The sequence below is a fragment of the Ranitomeya variabilis genome, chromosome 1 (genome assembly GCF_051348905.1).
Source record: "Ranitomeya variabilis isolate aRanVar5 chromosome 1, aRanVar5.hap1, whole genome shotgun sequence".
In the NCBI taxonomy this organism is placed as follows: Eukaryota; Metazoa; Chordata; class Amphibia; order Anura; family Dendrobatidae; genus Ranitomeya; species Ranitomeya variabilis.
The window spans coordinates 595,440,052-595,461,573 of record NC_135232.1 but is presented as its reverse complement, the minus strand read 5'-3'; the positions used below and the strand labels follow the sequence as shown (position 1 = coordinate 595,461,573).

Genomic DNA, 21,522 nt, shown 5'->3' with positions numbered 1-21,522 from the left:
TGCATAATAATTTGGAACACAGTGTAGTTTCTCTAGCCAGCTAGAGACATGACGGTCTGGACCAGGTCGAAAGCGTACGACAAGCTAGAGACATGGCATTCTGGGCTAAATGGAAAGCATAGGACAAGCTAGAGACATGACGGTCTGTGCCAAATGGAAAGCATAGGACAAACTAGAGACATAACGTTCTGGGCCAGATGGAAAGCGTATTACAAGCTAGAGACATGACTGTCTGTGCCAAATGGAAAGCATAGGACAAGCTAAAGACATGACAGTCTGGGCCAGATGGAAAGCATGGGACTAGCTAGAGACATGATGGTCTGGGCCAGATGGAAAGCGTAGGACAAGCTAGAGACATGACATTCTGGGCCAGATGGAAAGCAAGGGACAAGCTAGAGACATGATAGTCTGGGCCAAATGGAAAGCATGGGACAAGCTAAAGACATGACAGTCTGGGCCAGATGGAAAGCGTAGGACAAGCTAGAGACATGACGTTCTGGGCCAGATGGAAAGTGTAGGACAAGCTTGAGACATGACCGTCTGTGCCAGATGGAAAGCATGGGACAAGCTTGAGACATGACTGTCTGTGCCAGATGGAAAGCATAGGACAAGCTAGATACATGACGGTCTGGGCCAGATGGAAAGCATAGGACAAGCTAGAGACATGACGGTCTGGGCCAGATGGAAAGCGTAGGAAAAGCTTGAGATATGACTGTCTGTGCCAGATGGAAAGCATAGGACAAGCTAGATACATGACGGTCTGGGCCAGATGGAAAGCATGGGACTAGCTAGAGACATGATGGTCTGGGCCAGATGGAAAGCGTAGGACAAGCTAGAGACATGATGGTCTGTGCCAGATGGAAAGCATAGGACAAGCTAGAGACATAACTATCTGGGCCAGATGGAAAGCGTAGGACAAGCTTGAGACATGACCGTCTGTGCCAGATGGAAAGCATGGGACAAGCTAGAGACATGACATTCTGGGCCAGATGGAAAGCGTAGGACAAGCTTGAGACATGACTGTGCCAGATGGAAAGCGTAGGACAAGCTAGAGACATGATGGTCTGGGCCAAATGGAAAGCATAGGACAAGCTAGAGACATGATGGTCTGGGTCATATGGAAAACCTAGGACAAGCTAGAGACATGACTGTCTGGGCCAGATGGAAAAGCATAGGACACGTTAGTGTCCCTTATCGGACTGGACGTCATCTTTGAGACTGCCTACTTGTATATTAGTGTGGAGCTTTGAATAAATTATTACAATATAAGAATTTTTTTATATTAGGATTTATTCCACATTGATGGGACAAATATATGTACAACCTATATACAGCCAGTGGAGAAGCGCAGCCCCATGTATTGTCAACTCATCCGCAGCGCTACCAGCGTTTCATGGAATTGCAAGTCCTGAACACCAAATGGCGCTAAGTATTTAGGCCGGTTTCAGCTGCCAGGTCTTACTGCTGAGGTTCATGTGCTCAATGCCAGGAGGAGGATACAGCTTACAACTCCCGTCGTGGCTCAGACACATCTTTGAGGGGTTGGACATGTCTTGGATCTTGTCTAACGCCCTGAGTTCAGGATCTGGCTTTACATCAGATGGCGGTGTCAGGGCATGGATGTCGTCTATGGAGGTCACAGCCTTGTGCCCCAGATAGGGATGGAGCAGATTTCCTCCTGGCGCCCGACTGTGCAGCCCTCTGTGGAGCACTTGGCTTTGGTGGATCAGGCGGTTGGCACACAGCTGCCACTCGGTTGTGCCGGGCAAAACTTGAGAGGGCGAGTAGAGCGACCGACTGGGGTGAAGAGGAAACTCCGTGCCATGCTGGGGGGACGCGGCTGGTACGTACAGGTGCCCGCTACTTCCAAAGCTACAGCAGGTGCCAGGGAAGCATGAAGTCGGCAAGACGCTATGCCCTGGGTAAAAGAGAAGGTCCATTACCAAATACTCATATTCTTCATCTTTTCCTAGAACTCTGCATTGTGGCGTTCCTCTGTTACCCCTCCGGGAAATTAAAGGACAACTCCCCAGCTTCCATTCGTCAAAGGGGCAGATCACCCGCACTGCAAGGACAGATCAGACGGCGGCAATCGCCAACTAGTAACTGCGCCTTCAAAATGTCCAGGAGGAACAACAGAGGACCAGATAATCGCATGGAGCTGTTCAGACTCACTGCCCATGACCATCGTCTTCTTCTGTGTGTTGCTGTCATGATCCACTGGATTTTGGAGTAGTCTGCGGCAGGCAATCTGGTCGGCCAACAGCTTGTGTGCGAGGAGGGTGTTATGTAAAACCTGAAAAGAGGGAAAAAAATTGCAGATATCCTGAGCAAAACCCCTTCATGTAGGAATCGTGATCACCAACCAGGCCATGCTGTGAGTTGTAATTTCCCAACAGGTCATTGAACAGATTGCGAAATAAAGCCATATAATCCAAGTGCATTACCTCCCGCTGAACACCAGATGGCAGCGCAGCTGTACGACACAGGCTGCTCCCCAGCACTGCTGGCGGCGGACCCCTCATGTCCCACAGAGGGTAGTTCACAAAGATCAGCTTACTGAAGTTAAACTTGTAGGTGAATCGCTTCCCCTTCGTCTTGTGCAGAATCCTCTTGTTGTAGTAATATCTGAGCACAAAATGTGTGGGTCAGCAATGGCCGTGCAGAGAGCGGAGCCCCCCCCCCCCCCATATCATCACGTCAGAGAAGCGGAGCTCCCCCATATCATCACATCAGAGAAGCGGAGCTCCCCCATATCATCACTTCAGAGAAGCGGCGCTCCCCCATATCATCACGTCAGAGAAGCGGCGCTCCCCCATATCATCACGTCAGAGAAGCAAAGCCCCCCCATATCATCATGTCAGAGAAGCAGAGCTCCCCCATAGCATCACGTCAGAGAAGCGGCGCTCCCCCATATCATCACGTCAGAGAAGCAAAGCCCCCCCATATCATCATGTCAGAGAAGCAGAGCTCCCCCATATCATCACGTCAGAGAAGCGGCGCTCCCCCATATCATCACGTCAGAGAAGCGGAGCTCCCCCATATCATCACGTCAGAGAAGCGGAGCTCCCCCATATCATCACGTCAGAGAAGCGGCGCTCCCCCATATCATCACGTCAGAGAAGCGGCGCTCCCCCATATCATCACGTCAGAGAAGCGGCGCTCCCCCATATCATCACGTCAGAGAAGCAAAGCCCCCCCATATCATCATGTCAGAGAAGCAGGGCCCCCCCATATCATTACATCAGAGAAGCGGAGCACCCCCATATCATCACGTCAGAAAAGCAGAGCCCCATATCATGATGTCAGAGAAGCAGAGCCCCCCATCTCGTCACAGAAGCAGAGCCCCCCCATAAAATCAAAGAAGCAGAGCCCCCTATCACGTCAGAGAAGCAGAGTCCCTCCCTATCACGTCAGAGAAGCAGAGTCCCTCCCTATCACGTCAGAGAAGCGGAGCCCCCCATATCATCGTGTCAGAGAAGCGGAGCCTCCATATTATCATATCAGAGAAGCAAATTCCCCCATATCATCACATCAGAGAAGCACAGCCCCCATATCAACACATCAGAGAAGCACAGCCCCCATATCAACACATCGGAGAAGCATAGCCCCCATATCATCACATCACAAAAGCAGAGCCCCCATATCATCACATCAGAGTTTCGCTATGTGAAATTTCTGCACCCCCTATTTTCTATGGGGCAATTCCTTACAGACCAGAGATTCCTACCCCCCAGCTCCCTTACCGGAAATCCCACCCCTGGCTCCCTTACCGGAGACTCCCCCACCCAGGCTCTCTTACCAGAGACCCCACACCTGGCTTTCTTACCAGAGACCCTTTTTCTAGCTCACTTACTGGAGAACTCAACCCGGAATTCCTTACCGGAGACCCAACCCCGCCTCCCTTAATGGAGGCCCCACACCCGGCTATCTTACCAGGGACCCTTTCTTGAGCTCACTTACTGGAGAACCCAACCCCAGATTTTTTTTACCTACCCCAGCTCCCTTCCTGGAGACCTCCCCACCCACAGATCTCTTACCGGAGACCACCCCCCAGGCTCTCTTACCCGAGACCCATCAACTGGCTCTCCTACCAGAGACCCTTCAACCGGCTCTCTTACCGGAGACCCTGCACCCCAACTCTCTTACCGGAGACCCTTCACCCCTGATCTCTTACCGGAGACCCTTCACCTCAGCTCTCTTACTGGAGACCCTTCAACCAAGCTCTTTTACTGGAGACCCTTCACCCCAGCTCTCTTACCGGAGACCCTTCACCCCTGATCTCTTACCGGAGACCCTTCACCTCAGCTCTCTTACTGGAGACCCTTCAACCCAGCTCTTTTACTGGAGACCCTTCACCCCAGCTCTCTTACCGGAGACCCTTCACCAAAGCTCTCTTACCGGAGACCCTTCACCCCAGCTCTCTTACCGGAGACCCTTCACCTCAGCTCTCTTACTGGAGACCCTTCAACCCAGCTCTCTTACCCGAGTGCCTTCCCCCACTCTCTTACCGGAGCGCCCGGCTGAGCTTGTCGTAGTTCATCTGCGGCTTGCACTTCCTCCGGCCCCACAGCCGGGCCACCTCATCGGGGTCCTTGATGACGAACTCGCCGTACTCCCCCTGCTGCCAGGCGATGACGTGGCGGAATTCCTCCTTCTGCAGCAGCTCCAGGATGAAGTGCCATAGCTGGATCTGCCGTGAGCCTGGGCTGGACTCCGCCTTATAAGCCCAGTCCGGGAACGCCAACCCTGGAGGAGACAGGAACCACAGATGACCCTAAATTATCGGACTTCCACCAAGCATGATAGAGGCAGCGATACTTCACCTTCCCCAGAGTTCCTTAAAGAGACCAGCTGATATGGCAATGCAACATGGGAAAAAATATGCAAACTATTTCCCTCCTGGACAGAAAGAAAACTTAGGCCCCTTTCACACATCTGTTATTTGCCGTTAGTCACAATCCGCTGGCCTGATAGATCCGTGAAAAGCTGATGCGACGGATCCGTTTATTGGACGGATCCGAATAGCGGATCTGGCTAATTGGAACGGACCATGCTCAGTTAAAAAAAAGCAGAATCCGTTGCCGGATTCCGTCATTTGATGGATCCGGCGCCATAGGCTTTCATTCTATCAAACGATGAATGGCGACAGATCTGTCGCTGTCCGATTTTTCGATGGACACAAAAAACGTTACTTTGTCCATTGTCTCCGGCCGCCGGACAAACAATTTTCGATGGATCCGGCGAATGATGGATGAAACATGAGGCCATCTGTCGCCAATACAAGTCTATGAGAAAAAATACGGATCCAGTGGCATCAGTTGACGGATTGCGACTGATGGCAAAAAACTGATGTGTGAAAGGGGCCTTACTGGCGCCACCTAGTGGATCCAGCAACCATAAAGTGAATATCCTACTTCAATATGTGTAAGGGTATTAGCCAAGCGGTCTCCATCCCAGCTGCTCATCAGTGTAGAGTAAGGTTTGCAACATCTCATTCAACCAGACAAAGCTTGCTCTGTACGGATGTACCAAGGACACTGGGGAGGCCGGGAGGTGAGGGGGTGTACTGACATGAGGAGTTCAGTGCCCATACCTGGTATCCAGTATGAATTGGAGACACATCCACAGTGCATCCTATCCATCTGCGAATGAGAAAAAAAAGAAAGTCCACACACTCCAGAATGAGTTAACTGAGAATTGGTCAGTGAGCTACTTCTGATGAGATTACTGTATCAGATCCATAAGCTAAAACCATCAGTAATCCCCACAGAAAAGGGCTTAAACATCAGGTTTGTGACTCTCATAACGTTAAACTCTAATTACTTCAGGGACACTAATATATATATATTAGTCTCCGGAAACCAGAAAATACAAAGAAATGCCCAAGGTCCCATTAATAAGCATCTATCCCAGGTCTGGAGGATCCACTTAACACACACCGAGGATCCAGACTGGTTTGGGTTTCTCATTATTTGGGGGTAGATCTTTATAAAAATAACTAAATAATAAATCATATAAAAATAGTAAGTCTCACAAAAGCAAAACAAAGTAATATACTAAATAATATAATAAATTATAAACATAAAAAAAATACATTCTAATAAATCAAATAATAAAGTTAAATTCTACGTAATTAACGAAGATATTACATACTCTTAAGATTGGATACTTTTCTTTATTACATATACGTTTCCATATGGATTACAGTTGGGTAAAATCTGTTGAGTTTATTTTTAATTCCATAACAGGTTTAATTTGATTTATAATTTATTAGGCAAAATTGAACAGATTTATATTTTTATTTTAGAACTACAAACAAAAAAAAGGAGAAAAACATCTTTTTATGTATAATTCTGAACATTATAATAAAAATAAATGAAAAAATGGCTTAGAAGTATACAGTGGGAACAGAAAGTATTCAGACCCATTTAAATTTTTCACCGTTTCATTGCAGCCATTTGGTAAATTCAAAAAAGTTCATTTTTTTCATATTAATGTACACTCTGCACCCCATCTTAACTGAAAAAAAACCAGAAATGTAGAAATTTATGCAAATTTAACCCCTTTACCCCCAAAGGTGGTTTGCACGTTAATGACCGGGCCAATTTTTACAATTCTGACCACTGTCCCTTTATGAGGTTATAACTCTCGAACGCTTCAACGGATCCTGATGATTCTGACACTGTTTTCTCATGACATATTGTACTTCATGATAGTGGTAAAATCTCTTTGATATTACCTGCGTTTATTTGTGAAAAAAACTTAAGTTTGGTGAAACTTTTTAAAATTTATCAATTTTCCAACTTTGAATTTTTATGCCCTTAAATCACAGAGATATGTCACACAAAATACTTAATAAGAAACATTTCCCACATGTCTACTTCACATCAGCACAATTTTGGAAACAAATTTTTTTTTCTGTTAGGAAGTTATAAGGGTTAAAAGTTGACCAGTAATTTCTCATTTTTACAACACCATTTTTTTTTTTAAAGACCACATCACATTTGAAGTCACTTTGAGGGGTCTATATGATAGAAAATACCCAAGTGTGATACCATTCTAAAAACTGCACCCCTCAAGGTGCTCAAAACCATATTCAAGAAGTTTATTAACCCTTCAGGTGTTTCACAGGAATTTTTGGAATGTTTAAAAAAAATGAACATTGAACTTTTTTTCACAAAAAATTAACTTCAGCTCCAATTTGTTTTATTTTACCAAGGGAAACAGGAGAAATTGGACCCCAAAAGTTGTACAATTTGTCCTGAGTACGCTGATACCCCATATGTGGGGGTAAACCACTCTTTGGGCGCATGGCAGAGCTCGGAAGGGAAGGAGCGCTATTTGACTTTTCAATGCAAAATTGACTAGAATTGAGATGGGATGCCATGTCGCATTTGGAGAGCCCCTGATGTGCCTAAACATTGAAACCCCCCACAAGTGACACCATTTTGGAAAGTAGACCCCCTAAGGAACTTATCTAGATGTGTGGTGAGCACAAGGGCTTCACAGAAGTTATCTAGATGTGTTGTGAGAACTTTGAACCTCCAAGTGTTTCACTACAGTTTATAACGCAGAGCGGTGAAAATAAAAATTATTTTTTAGCCCCCAGTTTTGTATTTTCCCAAGGGTAACAGGAGAAACTGGACCCCAAAAGTTGTTGTCAAATTTGTCCTGAGTATGCTGATACCCCATATGTGGGGGGGAACCACCGTTTGGGTGCATGGCAGAGCTCGGAAGGGAAGAAGCGCCGTTTGGAATGCAGACTTAGATGGAATGGTCTGCAGGCGTCAAGTTGCATTTGCAGAGCCCCTGATGTACCTAAACAGTAGAAACCCCCCACAAGTGACCCCATATTGGAAACTAGACCCCCCCAAAGAACTTATCTAGATGTGTTGTGAGAACTTTGAACCCCCAAGTGTTTCAATACAGTTTATAACGCAGAGCCGTGAAAATAAAAAATCTTTTTTTCTTTTCCACAAAAATTAAATTTTAACCACCGGTTTTGTATTTTTCCAAGGGTAACAGGAGAAATTGGAACGCAAAAGTTGTTGTCCAATTTGTCCTGAGTATGCTGATACCCAATATGTTGGGGTAAACCCCTGTTTGGGTGCATGGGAGAGCTGGGAAGGGAAGGAGCGCCGTTTTACTTTTTCAACGCTGAATTGGCTGGAATTGAGATCGGACGACATGTCGCGTTTGGAGAGCCGCTGATGTGCCTAAACAGTGGAAACCCCCCAATTCTAATTGAAACCCTAACCCAAACACACCCCTAACCCTAATCCCAACCCTAACCACACCCCTAAGATAAACATGCCCCTAACCCCAGCCACACCCCTAACCCCAACTCACCCCTAACCCCAACACACCCCTAACCCTAATCCCAACCGTAAATGTAATCCAAACCCTAACTTTAGCCACAACCTTGACCCTAACTTTAGCCCCAACCCTAACTGTAGCCCCAACCCTAACCCTAACTTTAGCCCCAACCCTAACTGTAACAATAACCCTAATTTTAGCCCCAATCCTAACCCTAATGGGAAAATGGAAATCAATACTTTTTTTAATTTTATTATTTTTCCCTAACTAAGGGGGTGATGAAGGGGGGTTTGATTTACTTTTATAGCGTTTTTTTAGCTGATTTTTATGATTGGCAGCTGTCACACACTAAAAGACGCTTTTTATTGCAAAAAATAGTTTTTGCGTCTCCGCATTTTGAGAGCTATAATTTTTCCATATTTTGGTCCACAGAGTCATGTGAGGTCTTGTTTTTTGCGGGACGAGTTGACGTTTTTATTGGTACTATTTTCGGGCATGTGACATTTTTTGATCGCTTTTTATTCAGATTTTTGCGAGGCAGAATGACCAAAAACCAGCTATTTATGAATTTCTTTGGGGGTCGTTTATACCGTTCCACGCTTGGTTAAATTGATAAAACAGTTTTATTCTTTGGGTCAGTACGATTACAGCGATACCTCATTTATATCCATTTTTTTATGTTTTGGCGCTTTTATACGATAAAAACTATTTTATATAAAAAATAATTATTTTTGCATCGCTTTATTCTGAGGACTATAACTTTTTATTTTTTCGCTGCTGACGCTGTATGGAGCCTCTTTTTTTGCCGGACAAGATTACGTTTTCAGGGGTACCATGATTATTTATATCCGTCTTTTTGATCGCGTGTTATTTCACCTTTTGTTCGGCGGTATGATAATAACGCATTTTTTTTTGCCTCTTTTTTTTTTTTTTACAGTGTTCACTGAAGGGGTTAACTAGTGGGACAGTTTTATAGGTTGGGTCATTACGAATGCGACGATACTAAATATGTGTACTGTTATTGCTTTTTTTATTTACATAAAGAAATGTATTTAGTGGAACAATATTTTTCTATTTATCTATTTATGTTTTTTTTTTTTTTTTTTTTTTTACACATGTAAATATTTTTTGTTTACTTTGTCCCAGTGTGGGACATCATGTTATAGTGTCAGATCGCTGATCTGACACTTTGCAATGCACTGTCAGATCAGTGATCTGACATGCACAGCTCCTGGCTTACCAGCGCCTGCTCAGAGCAGGCGCTTGCAAGCCACCTCCCTGCAGGACCCGGAAGGAGCCCCGCAGCCATCTTGGATCCGGGGCCTGCAGAGAGGAGGACGGAGGAGACTGTTGTGAATTAGACTTTTTTGGCTCCCTCTTGTGGTCACTAGTGGTATGACTCTGGGATTGTCTTTCCTCAGTTTGGCACCCACCTGGGTCGTTAGTCCAGGGGTGTTGCTATATAAACTTCCTGGATTCTCAGTCCAGTGCCTGGCATCATTGTAATCAGTTCCTTTCTGTTTGCTCCTGTCTGCTGGTCCTGGATCTTGCAAAATTAAGCTAAGTCTTGCTTCCTTGTTTTTTGGTTATTTGCATTGCTATTATTTTTGTCCAGCTTGTACTAAATGTGATTCCTGATTCTGCTGGAAGCTCTAGGGGGCTGGTGTTCTCCCCCCGGGCCGTTAGACGGTTCGGGGGTTCTTGAATATCCAGCGTGGAAATTTTGATAGGGTTTTTGCTGACCGTATAAGTCATCTTACTATATTCTGCTATTAGTCAGTGGGCCTCTCTTTGCTAAATATCTAGTTCATTCTTACGTTTGTCTTTTCTCCTTACCTCACCGTTATTATTTGTTGGGGGCTTGTATCCAACTTTTGGGGTCTTTTCTCTGGAGGCAAGAAAGGTCTATCTTTTCCCTTCTAGGGTTAGTTAGTTCTCCGGCTGGCGCGAGATGTCTAGAACCAACGTAGGCACGTTCCCCGGCTGCTGCTATTTGTGGTGCTAGGATTAGAGCTGGTTTTTTGTGTTTGCAGACTTGGTATGTATTTTTGAGACCCTCTGCCATTGGGGTCATAACAGTATGCCAGGCCAAGGTTGAATGTTTAATGCATTGCAGAAGTGGGATTACAAGAAAGGAAAGTCTGAGTTTTTTTTTTTTTCTTTCCTCTCTTTTTTCCTCCCCTTTACCTCTGAGTGGCTTGTGCTTGCTGCAGACATGAATGTCCAGACTTTGATTACAAGTGTGGATCAGCTTGCTGCTCGTGTGCAGGGTATACAAGATTTTGTTACCAGTAGTCCAATGTCTGAACCTAAAATACCTATTCCTGAGCTGTTCTCTGGAGACCGATTTAAGTTTAGGAATTTCAGGAATAATTGTAAATTGTTTCTATCTCTGAGACCCCGTTCATCTGGAGATTTAGCTCAGCAAGTAAAAATTGTTATCTCTTTCTTGCGGGGCGACCCTCAGGATTGGGCCTTCTCGCTAGCGCCAGGAGATCCGGCATTGGCAAATGTTGATGCGTTTTTTCTGGCGCTCGGATTGCTTTACGAGGAACCCAATCTTGAAATTCAGGCAGAAAAAGCCTTGTTGGCTATTTCTCAGGGGCAGGATGAAGCTGAAGTGTATTGCCAAAAATTTCGGAAATGGTCCGTGCTTACTCAGTGGAATGAGTGTGCTCTGGCTGCAAATTTCAGAAATGGCCTTTCTGAAGCCATTAAGAATGTGATGGTGGGTTTCTCCATTCCTACAGGTCTGAATGATTCCATGGCGCTGGCTATTCAAATTGACCGGCGTTTGCGGGAGCGCAAAGCCGCAAATCCTCTGGTGGTGTTGTCTGAACAAACACCTGATTTAATGCAATGTGGTAGAATTCAGACTAGAAATGAACGGAAAAATCATAGACGTCAGAATGGGTTGTGTTTTTACTGTGGTGATTCTACACATGTTATATCAGCATGCTCTAAACACCTAACTAGGGTTGATAGTCCTGTCGCCATTGGTAATTTGCAACCTAAATTTATTTTGACTGTGACTTTAATTTGCTCATTGTCCTCCTACCCTGTTATGGCGTTTGTGGATTCAGGTGCTGCCCTGAGTCTTATGGATCTGTCGTTTGCCAAGCGTTGTGGTTTTGTTCTTGAGCCATTGGTAAATCCTATCCCTCTTAGAGGTATTGATGCTACGCCATTGGCGGAAAATAAACCGCAGTTTTGGACACAGGTAACCATGTGCATGACTCCTGAACATCGGGAGGTGATTCGTTTTCTTGTTCTGCATAAAATGCATGATTTGGTCGTTTTGGGTCTGCCATGGTTACAGACTCATAATCCAGTCTTGGATTGGAAGGCAATGTCTGTGTCAAGTTGGGGCTGTCAGGGAATTCATGGTGATTCCCCGCCGGTGTCTATTGCTTCCTCTACTCCTTCGGAAGTTCCTGAGTATTTGTCTGATTACCAGGATGTATTCAGCGAGTCCAGCTCCAGTGCTCTTCCTCCTCATAGGGACTGTGACTGAGCTATAGATTTGATTCCAGGTAGTCAATTTCCTAAGGGAAGATTATTTAATCTGTCTGTACCTGAGCATACCGCAATGCGTTCGTATATCAAGGAATCTCTGGAGAAGGGGCATATCCGTCCATCCTCTTCCCCTCTTGGTGCGGGATTCTTTTTTGTGGCCAAGAAGGACGGATCTTTGAGACCTTGTATTGACTATCGGCTTCTGAATAAAATCACTGTTAAATTTCAGTATCCTTTGCCTCTGTTGTCGGACTTGTTTGCCCGGATTAAAGGTGCCAAGTGGTTCACCAAGATAGATCTTCGTGGTGCGTACAACCTTGTGCGCATTAAGCAAGGAGATGAATGGAAAACTGCATTTAATACGCCCGAAGGTCATTTTGAGTACTTGGTGATGCCTTTCGGGCTCTCCAATGCTCCTTCAGTGTTTCAGTCCTTTATGCATGATATTTTCCGGAAGTATCTGAATAAATTTATGATTGTTTATCTGGATGATATTCTGTTTTTTTCTGATGATTGGGACTCGCATGTAGAGCAGGTCAGGATGGTGTTTCAGGTTTTGCGTGAGAATGCTTTGTTTGTGAAGGGTTGTGATGTTGCTAACTGGGCTCCTGCAGGCGTGGAAGCTTTTCAAGAATTGAAGCGCCGGTTTACTTCAGCGCCTGTTTTGTGCCAGCCTGATGTCTCACTTCCCTTTCAGGTTGAAGTGGATGCTTCTGAGATTGGGGCAGGGGCCGTTTTGTCGCAGAGAGGCCCTGGTGGCTCTGTAATGAGACCATGTGCTTCCTTCTGTTGAGCCTCCTGCTCCGGTGTTGGTTGAGGGCGAGTTGGAGTACGTGGTGGAGAAGATCTTGGATTCTCGTCTCTCCAGGCGGAGGCTTCAGTATCTGGTCAAGTGGAAGGGCTATGGTCAGGAGGATAATTCCTGGGTGGTTGCCTCTGATGTGCATGCGGCCGATTTAGTTCGTGCCTTTCACGCTGCTCATCCTGATCGCCCTGGTGGTCTTGGTGAGGGTTCGGTGACCCCTCCTTAAAGGGGGGGTACTGTTGTGAATTAGACTTTTTTGGCTCCCTCTTGTGGTCACTAGTGGTATGACTCTGGGATTGTCTTTCCTCAGTTTGGCACCCACCTGGGTCGTTAGTCCAGGGGTGTTGCTATATAAACTTCCTGGATTCTCAGTCCAGTGCCTGGCATCGTTGTAATCAGTTCCTTTCTGTTTGCTCCTGTCTGCTGGTCCTGGATCTTGCAAAATTAAGCTAAGTCTTGCTTCCTTGTTTTTGGTTATTTGCATTGCTATTATTTTTGTCCAGCTTGTACTAAATGTGATTCCTGATTCTGCTGGAAGCTCTAGGGGGCTGGTGTTCTCCCCCCGGGCCGTTAGACGGTTCGGGGGTTCTTGAATATCCAGCGTGGAAATTTTGATAGGGTTTTTGCTGACCGTATAAGTCATCTTACTATATTCTGCTATTAGTCAGTGGGCCTCTCTTTGCTAAATATCTAGTTCATTCTTACGTTTGTCTTTTCTCCTTACCTCACCGTTATTAATTGTTGGGGGCTTGTATCCAACTTTTGGGGTCTTTTCTCTGGAGGCAAGAAAGGTCTATCTTTTCCCTTCTAGGGTTAGTTAGTTCTCCGGCTGGCGCGAGACGTCTAGAACCAACGTAGGCACGTTCCCCGGCTGCTGCTATTTGTGGTGCTAGGATTAGATATATGGTCAGCCCAGTTACCACTGCCCTATGAGCTGGTTTTTTGTGTTTGCAGACTTGGTATGTATTTTTGAGACCCTCTGCCATTGGGGTCATAACAGGAGACGCTAAGAACAAAGCGATCACATCGCGTTGTACCGAGGATCTCAGGGAAGCACGCAGGGAGTCCCCTCCCTGCGCGATGCTTCCCTATGCCGCTGGAACGCTGCGATCATGTTTGATTGCAGTGTTCCGGGGGTTAATGTGACCACTGTGATAGCTGACACCTGGCCGCAATCTGCCACGCTCCCCAGTGAGCACCGCTGATCGCGTTAGACGTACTATCTCATCGGTGGTCATACGGGCCCATACCACCTCGACGGGATAGTACATCTAATGTCAGAAAGCGGATAATAAAAAAGAAAGACTGAAATATCACATGGTCATAAGTATTCAGACCCTTTGCTCAGACACTCATATTGAAGTCACATGCTGTCCATTTCCTTGTGATTCTCCTTGAGGTGGTTCTACTCATTCATTGGAGTCCAGCTGTGTTTAAATAAACTGACAGGACTTGATTTGGAAAGGCACACACCTGTCTATATAAGACCTCACAGCTCACAGTGCATGTCAGACCAAATGAGAATCATGAGGTCAAAGGAACTGGCCACGGAGCTCAGAGAAAGAATTGTGGCAAGGCACAGATCTGGCCAAGGTTACAAAAGGAAATGCGGGTGCTCAAGGTTCCTAAGAGCACAGTGGCCTCCATAATCCTTAAATGGAAGAAGTTTGGGACCACCAGAAGTCTTCCTAGACCTGGCTGTCCAGCCAAACTGAGCATGTAGAAATATAAACCACGGCACTCAGGGTTTTTTGGAGGTGCCCAAGTTAGGTATCCAACCCGACAAATATAAGTAGAAAATACTTGGCACTCAGAAGAGTTTTTGCAAATATAAGAAATAGATTTTTATTCGGTGCATCCAGTTCAATATTTTAAACGTTTTCGGTCTTATACAATCAGACCTTCATCAGAAATAGTTTTGAAACTGGAGACCACAACACAAGTGTATGCGGATATAACCATACAATGGTCAGGAGACAGCAGGGGAGCAGGAGCGTTGGGCGTCTTATTGCAGGCGGTGATACATGACCAATACGCTGAAGAGGGCGAGAGACTGGTAGGGACAGAAGCGCTGAGACCGCCAGTGTAGAGGACGCCGTGCTGCGAGGAAAAACACGCTCCAGGGCTGCAGCCCTGGAGCGTGTTTTTTCTCGCAGCACGGCGTCCTCTACACTGGCGGTCTCAGCGCTTCTGTCCCTACCAGTCTCTCGCCCTCTTCAGCGTATTGGTCATGTATCACCGCCTGCAATAAGACGCCCAACGCTCCTGCTCCCCTGCTGTCTCCTGACCATTGTATGGTTATATCCGCATACACTTGTGTTGTGGTCTCCAGTTTCAAAACTATTTCTGATGAAGGTCTGATCAGCCAAACTGAGCAATCGTGGGAGAAGAGCCTTGGTGAGAGAGGTAAAGAAGAACCCCAAGATCACTGTGGCTGAGCTCCAGAGATGCAGTAGGGAGATGGGAGAAAGTTCCACAAAGTCTATCATCACTGCAGCCCTCCACCAGCCGGGCCTTTATGGCAGCATGGCCCAACGGAAACCTCTCCTCAGTGCAAGACATATAAAAGCCCACATAGAGTTTGCTAAAAAACACATGAAGGACTCCCAGACTATGAGAAATAAGATTCTCTGGTCTGATGGGACAAAGATAGATCTTTTTGGTGATAATTCTAAGCGGTATGTGTGGAGAAAAGAAGGCACTGCTCATCACCTGCCCAATACAATCCCAACAGTGAAACATGGTGGTGGTAGCATCATGCTATGGGGGTGTTTTTCAGCTGCAGAGACAGGATGACTGGTTGCCATTGAAGGAAATATGAATGCGGCCAATTACAGGAATATCCTGGATGAAAACCTCTTCCAGAGTGCTCTGGACCTCAGACTTGGCCGAAGGTTCAACTTCCAACAATGACACTAAGCACACAGCTAAAATAACAAAGGAGTGCCTTCAGAACAACTGTGTGACCATTCTTGACTGGCCCAGCCAGAGCCCTGACCTAAACCCAATTAAGCATCTCTGGAGAGACCTGAAAATGGCTGTCCACCAACGAACTGGAGAGGATCTGCAAGGAAGAATGGCAGAGGATCCCCAAATCCAGGTGTGAAAAACTTGTTGCAACATTCCCAAGAAGACTCATGGCCAGGGCCGGACTGGGACTAAAATTCAGCCCTGGCATTTGAAGTCACACAGGCCCACTTGTCGCATGGTGACTGTATAATATCTTTGTACACTTGTAGGCTACAAGAAGTGAGGGGAGTGTAACACGACTATATAACATATAATTACAGCTGTATCCAGCATTACAGCTCAGTCCCCATAGAATGTAATACAGCACAGCCCCCATAGACTATAATACAGCACAGCCCCCATAGAATGTAATACAGCACAGCCCCCATAGAATGTAATACAGCACAGCCCCCATAGAATGTAATACAGCACAGCCCCCATAGAATGTAATACAGCACAGCCCCCATAGAATGTAATACAGCACAGCCCCCATAGAATGTAATACAGCACAGCCCCCATAGAATGTAATACAGCACAGCCCCCATAGAATGTAATACAGCACAGCCCCCATAGAATGTAATACAGCACAGCCCCCATAGAATGTAATGCAGCCAGCCTCATAGAATGTAATACAGAACAGCCCCATAGAATTTAATGCAGCACAGGCCCATGTAATGGAATGCAGCCAGCCCCATAGAATATAATGCAGCACAGGCCCATGGAATGGAATGCAGCCAGCCCCCATAGAATGTAATGCAGGCAGGCAGCCCCCATAGAATGTAATGCAGGCAGGCAGCCCCCATAGAATGTAATGCAGGCAGGCAGCCCCCCATAGAATGTAATGCAGGCAGGCAGCCCCCCATAGAATGTAATGCAGGCAGGCAGCCCCCCATAGAATGTAATGCAGGCAGGCAGCCCCCCATAGAATGTAATGCAGGCAGGCAGCCCCCCATAGAATGTAATGCAGGCAGGCAGCCCCCCATAGAATGTAATGCAGGCAGGCAGCTCCCCATAGAATGTAATGCAGCACAGGCCCATGGAATGGAATGCAGCCAGCCCCATAGAATATAATGCAGCACAGGCCCATGTAATGGAATGCAGCCAGCCCCATAGAATATAATGCAGCACAGGCCCATGGAATGGAATGCAGCCAGCCCCCATAGAATGTAATGCAGGCAGGCAGCCCCCATAGAATGTTATGCAGGCAGGCAGCCCCCATAGAATGTAATGCAGGCAGGCAGCCCCCCATAGAATGTAATGCAGGCAGGCAGCCCCCCATAGAATGTAATGCAGGCAGGCAGCCCCCATAGAATGTAATGCAGGCAGGCAGCCCCCCATAGAATGTAATGCAGGCAGGCAGCCCCCCATAGAATGTAATGCAGGCAGGCAGCCCCCCATAGAATGTAATGCAGGCAGCCCCCCATAGAATGTAATGCAGGCAGGCAGCCCCCCATAGAATGTAATGCAGGCAGGCAGCCCCCCATAGAATGTAATGCAGGCAGGCAGCCCCCCATAGAATGTAATGCAGGCAGGCAGCCCCCATAGAATGTAATGCAGGCAGGCAGCCCCCATAGAAAGTAATGCAGGCAGGCAGCCCCCATAGAAAGTAATGCAGGCAGCCCCCATAGAAAGTAATGCAGGCAGGCACCATACAATATAATGCAGCACAGCCCCCATAGAATGTAATGCAGGCAGCCCCCATAGAATGTAATGCAGGCAGGCAGCCCCCCATAGAATGTAATGCAGGCAGGCAGCCCCCCATAGAATGTAATGCAGGCAGGCAGCCCCCATAGAATGTAATGCAGGCAGGCAGCCCCCATAGAAAGTAATGCAGGCAGGCAGCCCCCATAGAAAGTAATGCAGGCAGCCCCCATAGAAAGTAATGCAGGCAGGCACCATACAATATAATGCAGCACAGCCCCCATAGAATGTAATGCAGGCAGGCAGCCCCCATAGAATGTAATGCAGGCAGGCAGCCCCCATAGAATGTAATGCAGGCAGGCAGCCCCCCATAGAATGTAATGCAGGCAGGCAGCCCCCCATAGAATGTAATGCAGGCAGGCAGCCCCCCATAGAATGTAATGCAGGCAGGCAGCCCCCCATAGAATGTAATGCAGGCAGGCAGCCCCCCATAGAATGTAATGCAGGCAGGCAGCCCCCCATAGAATGTAATGCAGCACAGGCCCATGGAATGGAATGCAGCCAGCCCCATAGAATATAATGCAGCACAGGCCCATGTAATGGAATGCAGCCAGCCCCATAGAATATAATGCAGCACAGGCCCATGGAATGGAATGCAGCCAGCCCCCATAGAATGTAATGCAGGCAGGCAGCCCCCATAGAATGTAATGCAGGCAGGCAGCCCCCATAGAATGTAATGCAGGCAGGCAGCCCCCCATAGAATGTAATGCAGGCAGGCAGCCCCCCATAGAATGTAATGCAGGCAGGCAGCCCCCATAGAATGTAATGCAGGCAGGCAGCCCCCCATAGAATGTAATGCAGGCAGGCAGCCCCCCCATAGAATGTAATGCAGGCAGGCAGCCCCCCATAGAATGTAATGCAGGCAGCCCCCCATAGAATGTAATGCAGGCAGGCAGCCCCCCATAGAATGTAATGCAGGCAGGCAGCCCCCCATAGAATGTAATGCAGGCAGGCAGCCCCCCATAGAATGTAATGCAGGCAGGCAGCCCCCATAGAATGTAATGCAGGCAGGCAGCCCCCATAGAAAGTAATGCAGGCAGGCAGCCCCCATAGAAAGTAATGCAGGCAGCCCCCATAGAAAGTAATGCAGGCAGGCACCATACAATATAATGCAGCACAGCCCCCATAGAATGTAATGCAGGCAGCCCCCATAGAATGTAATGCAGGCAGGCAGCCCCCATAGAATGTAATGCAGGCAGGCAGCCCCCATAGAAAGTAATGCAGGCAGGCAGCCCCCATAGAAAGTAATGTAGGCAGGCAGCCCCCCCCAATAGCTCCACAATCCAGTCATCACTCATTGATTAAAAAACAAACAAACACTCTACTCACCTCTTTCCTCCTGCCCCGCGCTGCTCTGGCTCTGGTCTCAGCAGTCGCAGTCTGCCCGCCCGGTCACACAGCAGGTGCGCGATGATATGACGTCATCGCGCACCCGCAGTGTCAGCGGCAGGCAGAGCGGGGAATGATGGGAGAGGGGGCGTCAGCAGACGCTCTCTCCTCCATCATTGCATTCAACTGTACCGGCGTCTATGACGCCGGTATAGTTGAATGCGGGGCCGGGAGTGTGCCGCAACAGCGTGGGGAGTGTGCTGACAGCGGCACATTCGAGCGGCCCACTACTGCCATCGGCCCTTCTGGAATTTGCCAGAACTGCCCTATGGCCAGTCCGGCCCTGCTCATGGCTGTACTAGCTCCAAAGGATGCTTATACTTAATACTGAGCAAAGGGTCTGAATACTTATGACCGTGTGATATTTCAGTTTTTCTTTTTTAATAAATTTGCAAAAATTTCTACATTTCTGTTTTTTTCAGTCAAGATGGGATGTAGAGTGTACATTAATGAGAAAAAAGGAACTTTTTTTTTTAATTTACCAAATGGCTGCAATGAAACAAAGAGTGAAAAATTTAAAAGGATCTGAATACTTTTCGTACCCACTGTACAAGCAAAAAATTTTTTTACAGTGAACATAAATATATTTTTTCTTTGAAAGGTAATTAAAACACTGTAAAAAGTCATTAAAAATGGAAATAGAAAGTACAAGACAGTAAAGATTTAAATACTGTGATATATTTTATCTTAAGAAAAAATTCTGGGGGTGTAAACTGAAAAATAAAATAGAAAAAAAAGGTACACTATATGAAAAGCAAGTTGAAGTAGAGCAGGACAGTGAAAAAAATAAAAATGAAGAAAATCCTCATGGCCCATGCAGAAACATATACCGGTATTTTTTAAATGTATAAATGTATAAGAAATGTAGATTTACACTTTTAAATAATAAAAAAGCACCGTAGATAAAAAAAAAAATAGTAATAATGATGCTAAACCATGATTTTACCCCCCAAAAAAAGAAAATAATTGAAGTGATAAAAAACAGAAGGGCCGACAAAACGTATTTGTACTTACTCAAAGCCACAATGGAGGACTGTGACTCCATCCACCATGAATACAGGAGAGCGGGAGAGTCACTTCCATAAAACCTGCCACATATATAAGATGACCGGGGAAAGTTGGGGAGGGGGCATCCACCCTTATCTTCTTATCTGACCCAAAATAAGACGTAAGTTACACCAGGCTTAAACATGGACTTAAGGAGATTTTGGATTCGCTATTTTTTTTCCTTCTCACTGACCAAAGAAAATATATCATTAGTGTAATCTCATTTGTTAGAGGAAATTTAACGCAAGGAAATTGAAAATGGCAAATTCAGCAGGATAGCAGATATTGTGTGCACAATCTGTCGTAGGCAGGATCCAACAGATGCCAGATTATAGAACATTCTGGATTAACAGTCACAAAATACTGCAATCACATTTCTCGTCAGTTGCCATAAATATGTCATTTTCTCTCCCGGTGTAAATGCCTCCGTTCTCCTTAATCTGGAGACGTTTTTCTCTTGTTCCTGTACCTCTCCATTCCTGAGATATGGCCTCTTCTTCCCTGTGTATAAATCTACACTTGTTTGCCAAGTGGGAGTTGTCTTCAAATCATACCACGCCCAGTCAAGATGGCTAGATTTAAAATACTTAATAATTAATAATTTTATTTCCATAGCGCCGACATATTCCGCAGCGCTTTACATTTTAGAGAGGACTTGTACAGCCAATAAAAGACATTACAACATAACAATAATCACATAAATCAACAGATAGCAAGAGGAATGAGGGCCCTGCTCGCGAGTTTACAATCTATGAGGAAATAGGGGAGACATGAGAGGTGGATGGTAACAATTGCCTTAGTTGTTCTGACCACCCATAGTGTAAGGCTCGGGTGTTCATGTAAAGCTGCATGAACCAGTTATCAGCCAGAATATGTAAAAGTACAGACACAGAGGGCTATTAACTGCATAAAGTGTATGAGAACATGATACGAGGATCCTGGTTATGAAGAAAATTTTGAATGGGCCACACAGGGATAGTTAGATTAATGCGTTGAGGCGGTAGGCCACCCTGAACAAATGAGTTTTTAGGGCACACTTAAAACTGTGGGTATTGGGGATTAGTCGAATTATCCTGGGTAGTGCATTCCAAAGAATTGGCGCAGCACGTGAGAAGTCTTGGAGATGGGAGTGGGAGGTTCTGATTATTGAAGATGCTAACCTGAGGTCATTAGCAGAACGGAGAGCACGGGTAGGGTGGTAGACTGAGACCAGAGAGGAGATGTAGCGTGGTGCTGAGCCATGGAGTGCTTTGTGGATGAGGGTAATAGTTTTGTACTGGATTCTGGAGTGGATGGGTAACCAGTGTAATGACTGGCACATGGTAGAGGCAACGGTGTAACGGTTGGTGAGGAATATGATCCTGGCTGCAGCATTCAAGACAGATTGGAGAGGGGCGAGTTTGATAAGAGGAAGACCGATTAGTAGAGAGTTACATTAGTCCAGAGGAGAATGGATAAATGCCACAGTAAGAGTTTTTGCAGAGTTGAAAGTAAGAAAAGGTTGAATTCTAGAAATGGTTTTGAGATGCAGATAACAAGAGCGAGCCAGTGATCGGATGTGGGGGGTGAATGAAAGCTCGGAATCAAGGATGACCCCAAGGCAGCGGGCATGTTGCTGAGGAGTAATGGTGGAACCGCACACGGAGATGGCAATGTCAGGCAAAGGTAGGTTAGTAGAGGGAGAGAACACAAGGAGTTTAGTTTTTGACAGGTTCAGTTGCAGATAGAGGGAGGAC

At 46.3% G+C, this 21,522-nt stretch overlaps 1 protein-coding gene across 1 annotated transcript; it reads right to left on the bottom strand.

Moving 5' to 3' along the window:
- Positions 1-1,306: 1,306 nt before the first annotated feature.
- On the bottom strand, positions 1,307-20,241 carry LOC143807774 (ETS translocation variant 3-like protein). Its single transcript, XM_077289725.1, has 6 exons — positions 19,754-20,241; positions 5,597-5,645; positions 4,512-4,749; positions 2,448-2,628; positions 2,176-2,296; positions 1,307-1,918 (listed from the first exon to the last, which is right to left on the bottom strand). Exons 2-6 carry the CDS (start codon positions 5,643-5,645, stop codon positions 1,434-1,436), a joined length of 1,074 nt encoding a protein of 357 aa, XP_077145840.1. The 5' UTR covers positions 19,754-20,241; the 3' UTR covers positions 1,307-1,433.
- Between the last annotated feature and the right edge of the window lie 1,281 nt (positions 20,242-21,522).

Bases quoted from the DNA above. Each gene is read 5' to 3' on its own strand.
- LOC143807774 (XM_077289725.1), bottom strand. From the start codon at position 5,645: ATGGATAGGATGCACTGTGGATGTGTCTCCAATTCATACTGGATACCA. The intron at 2,629-4,511 runs GTAAGAGAGTGG...TTTTGTGCTCAG, and splicing joins AAGCTCAGCCGGGCGCTCCG to ATATTACTACAACAAGAGGA. The intron at 2,297-2,447 runs GTAATGCACTTG...CCCTCTTTTCAG, and splicing joins CATCTGGTGTTCAGCGGGAG to GTTTTACATAACACCCTCCT.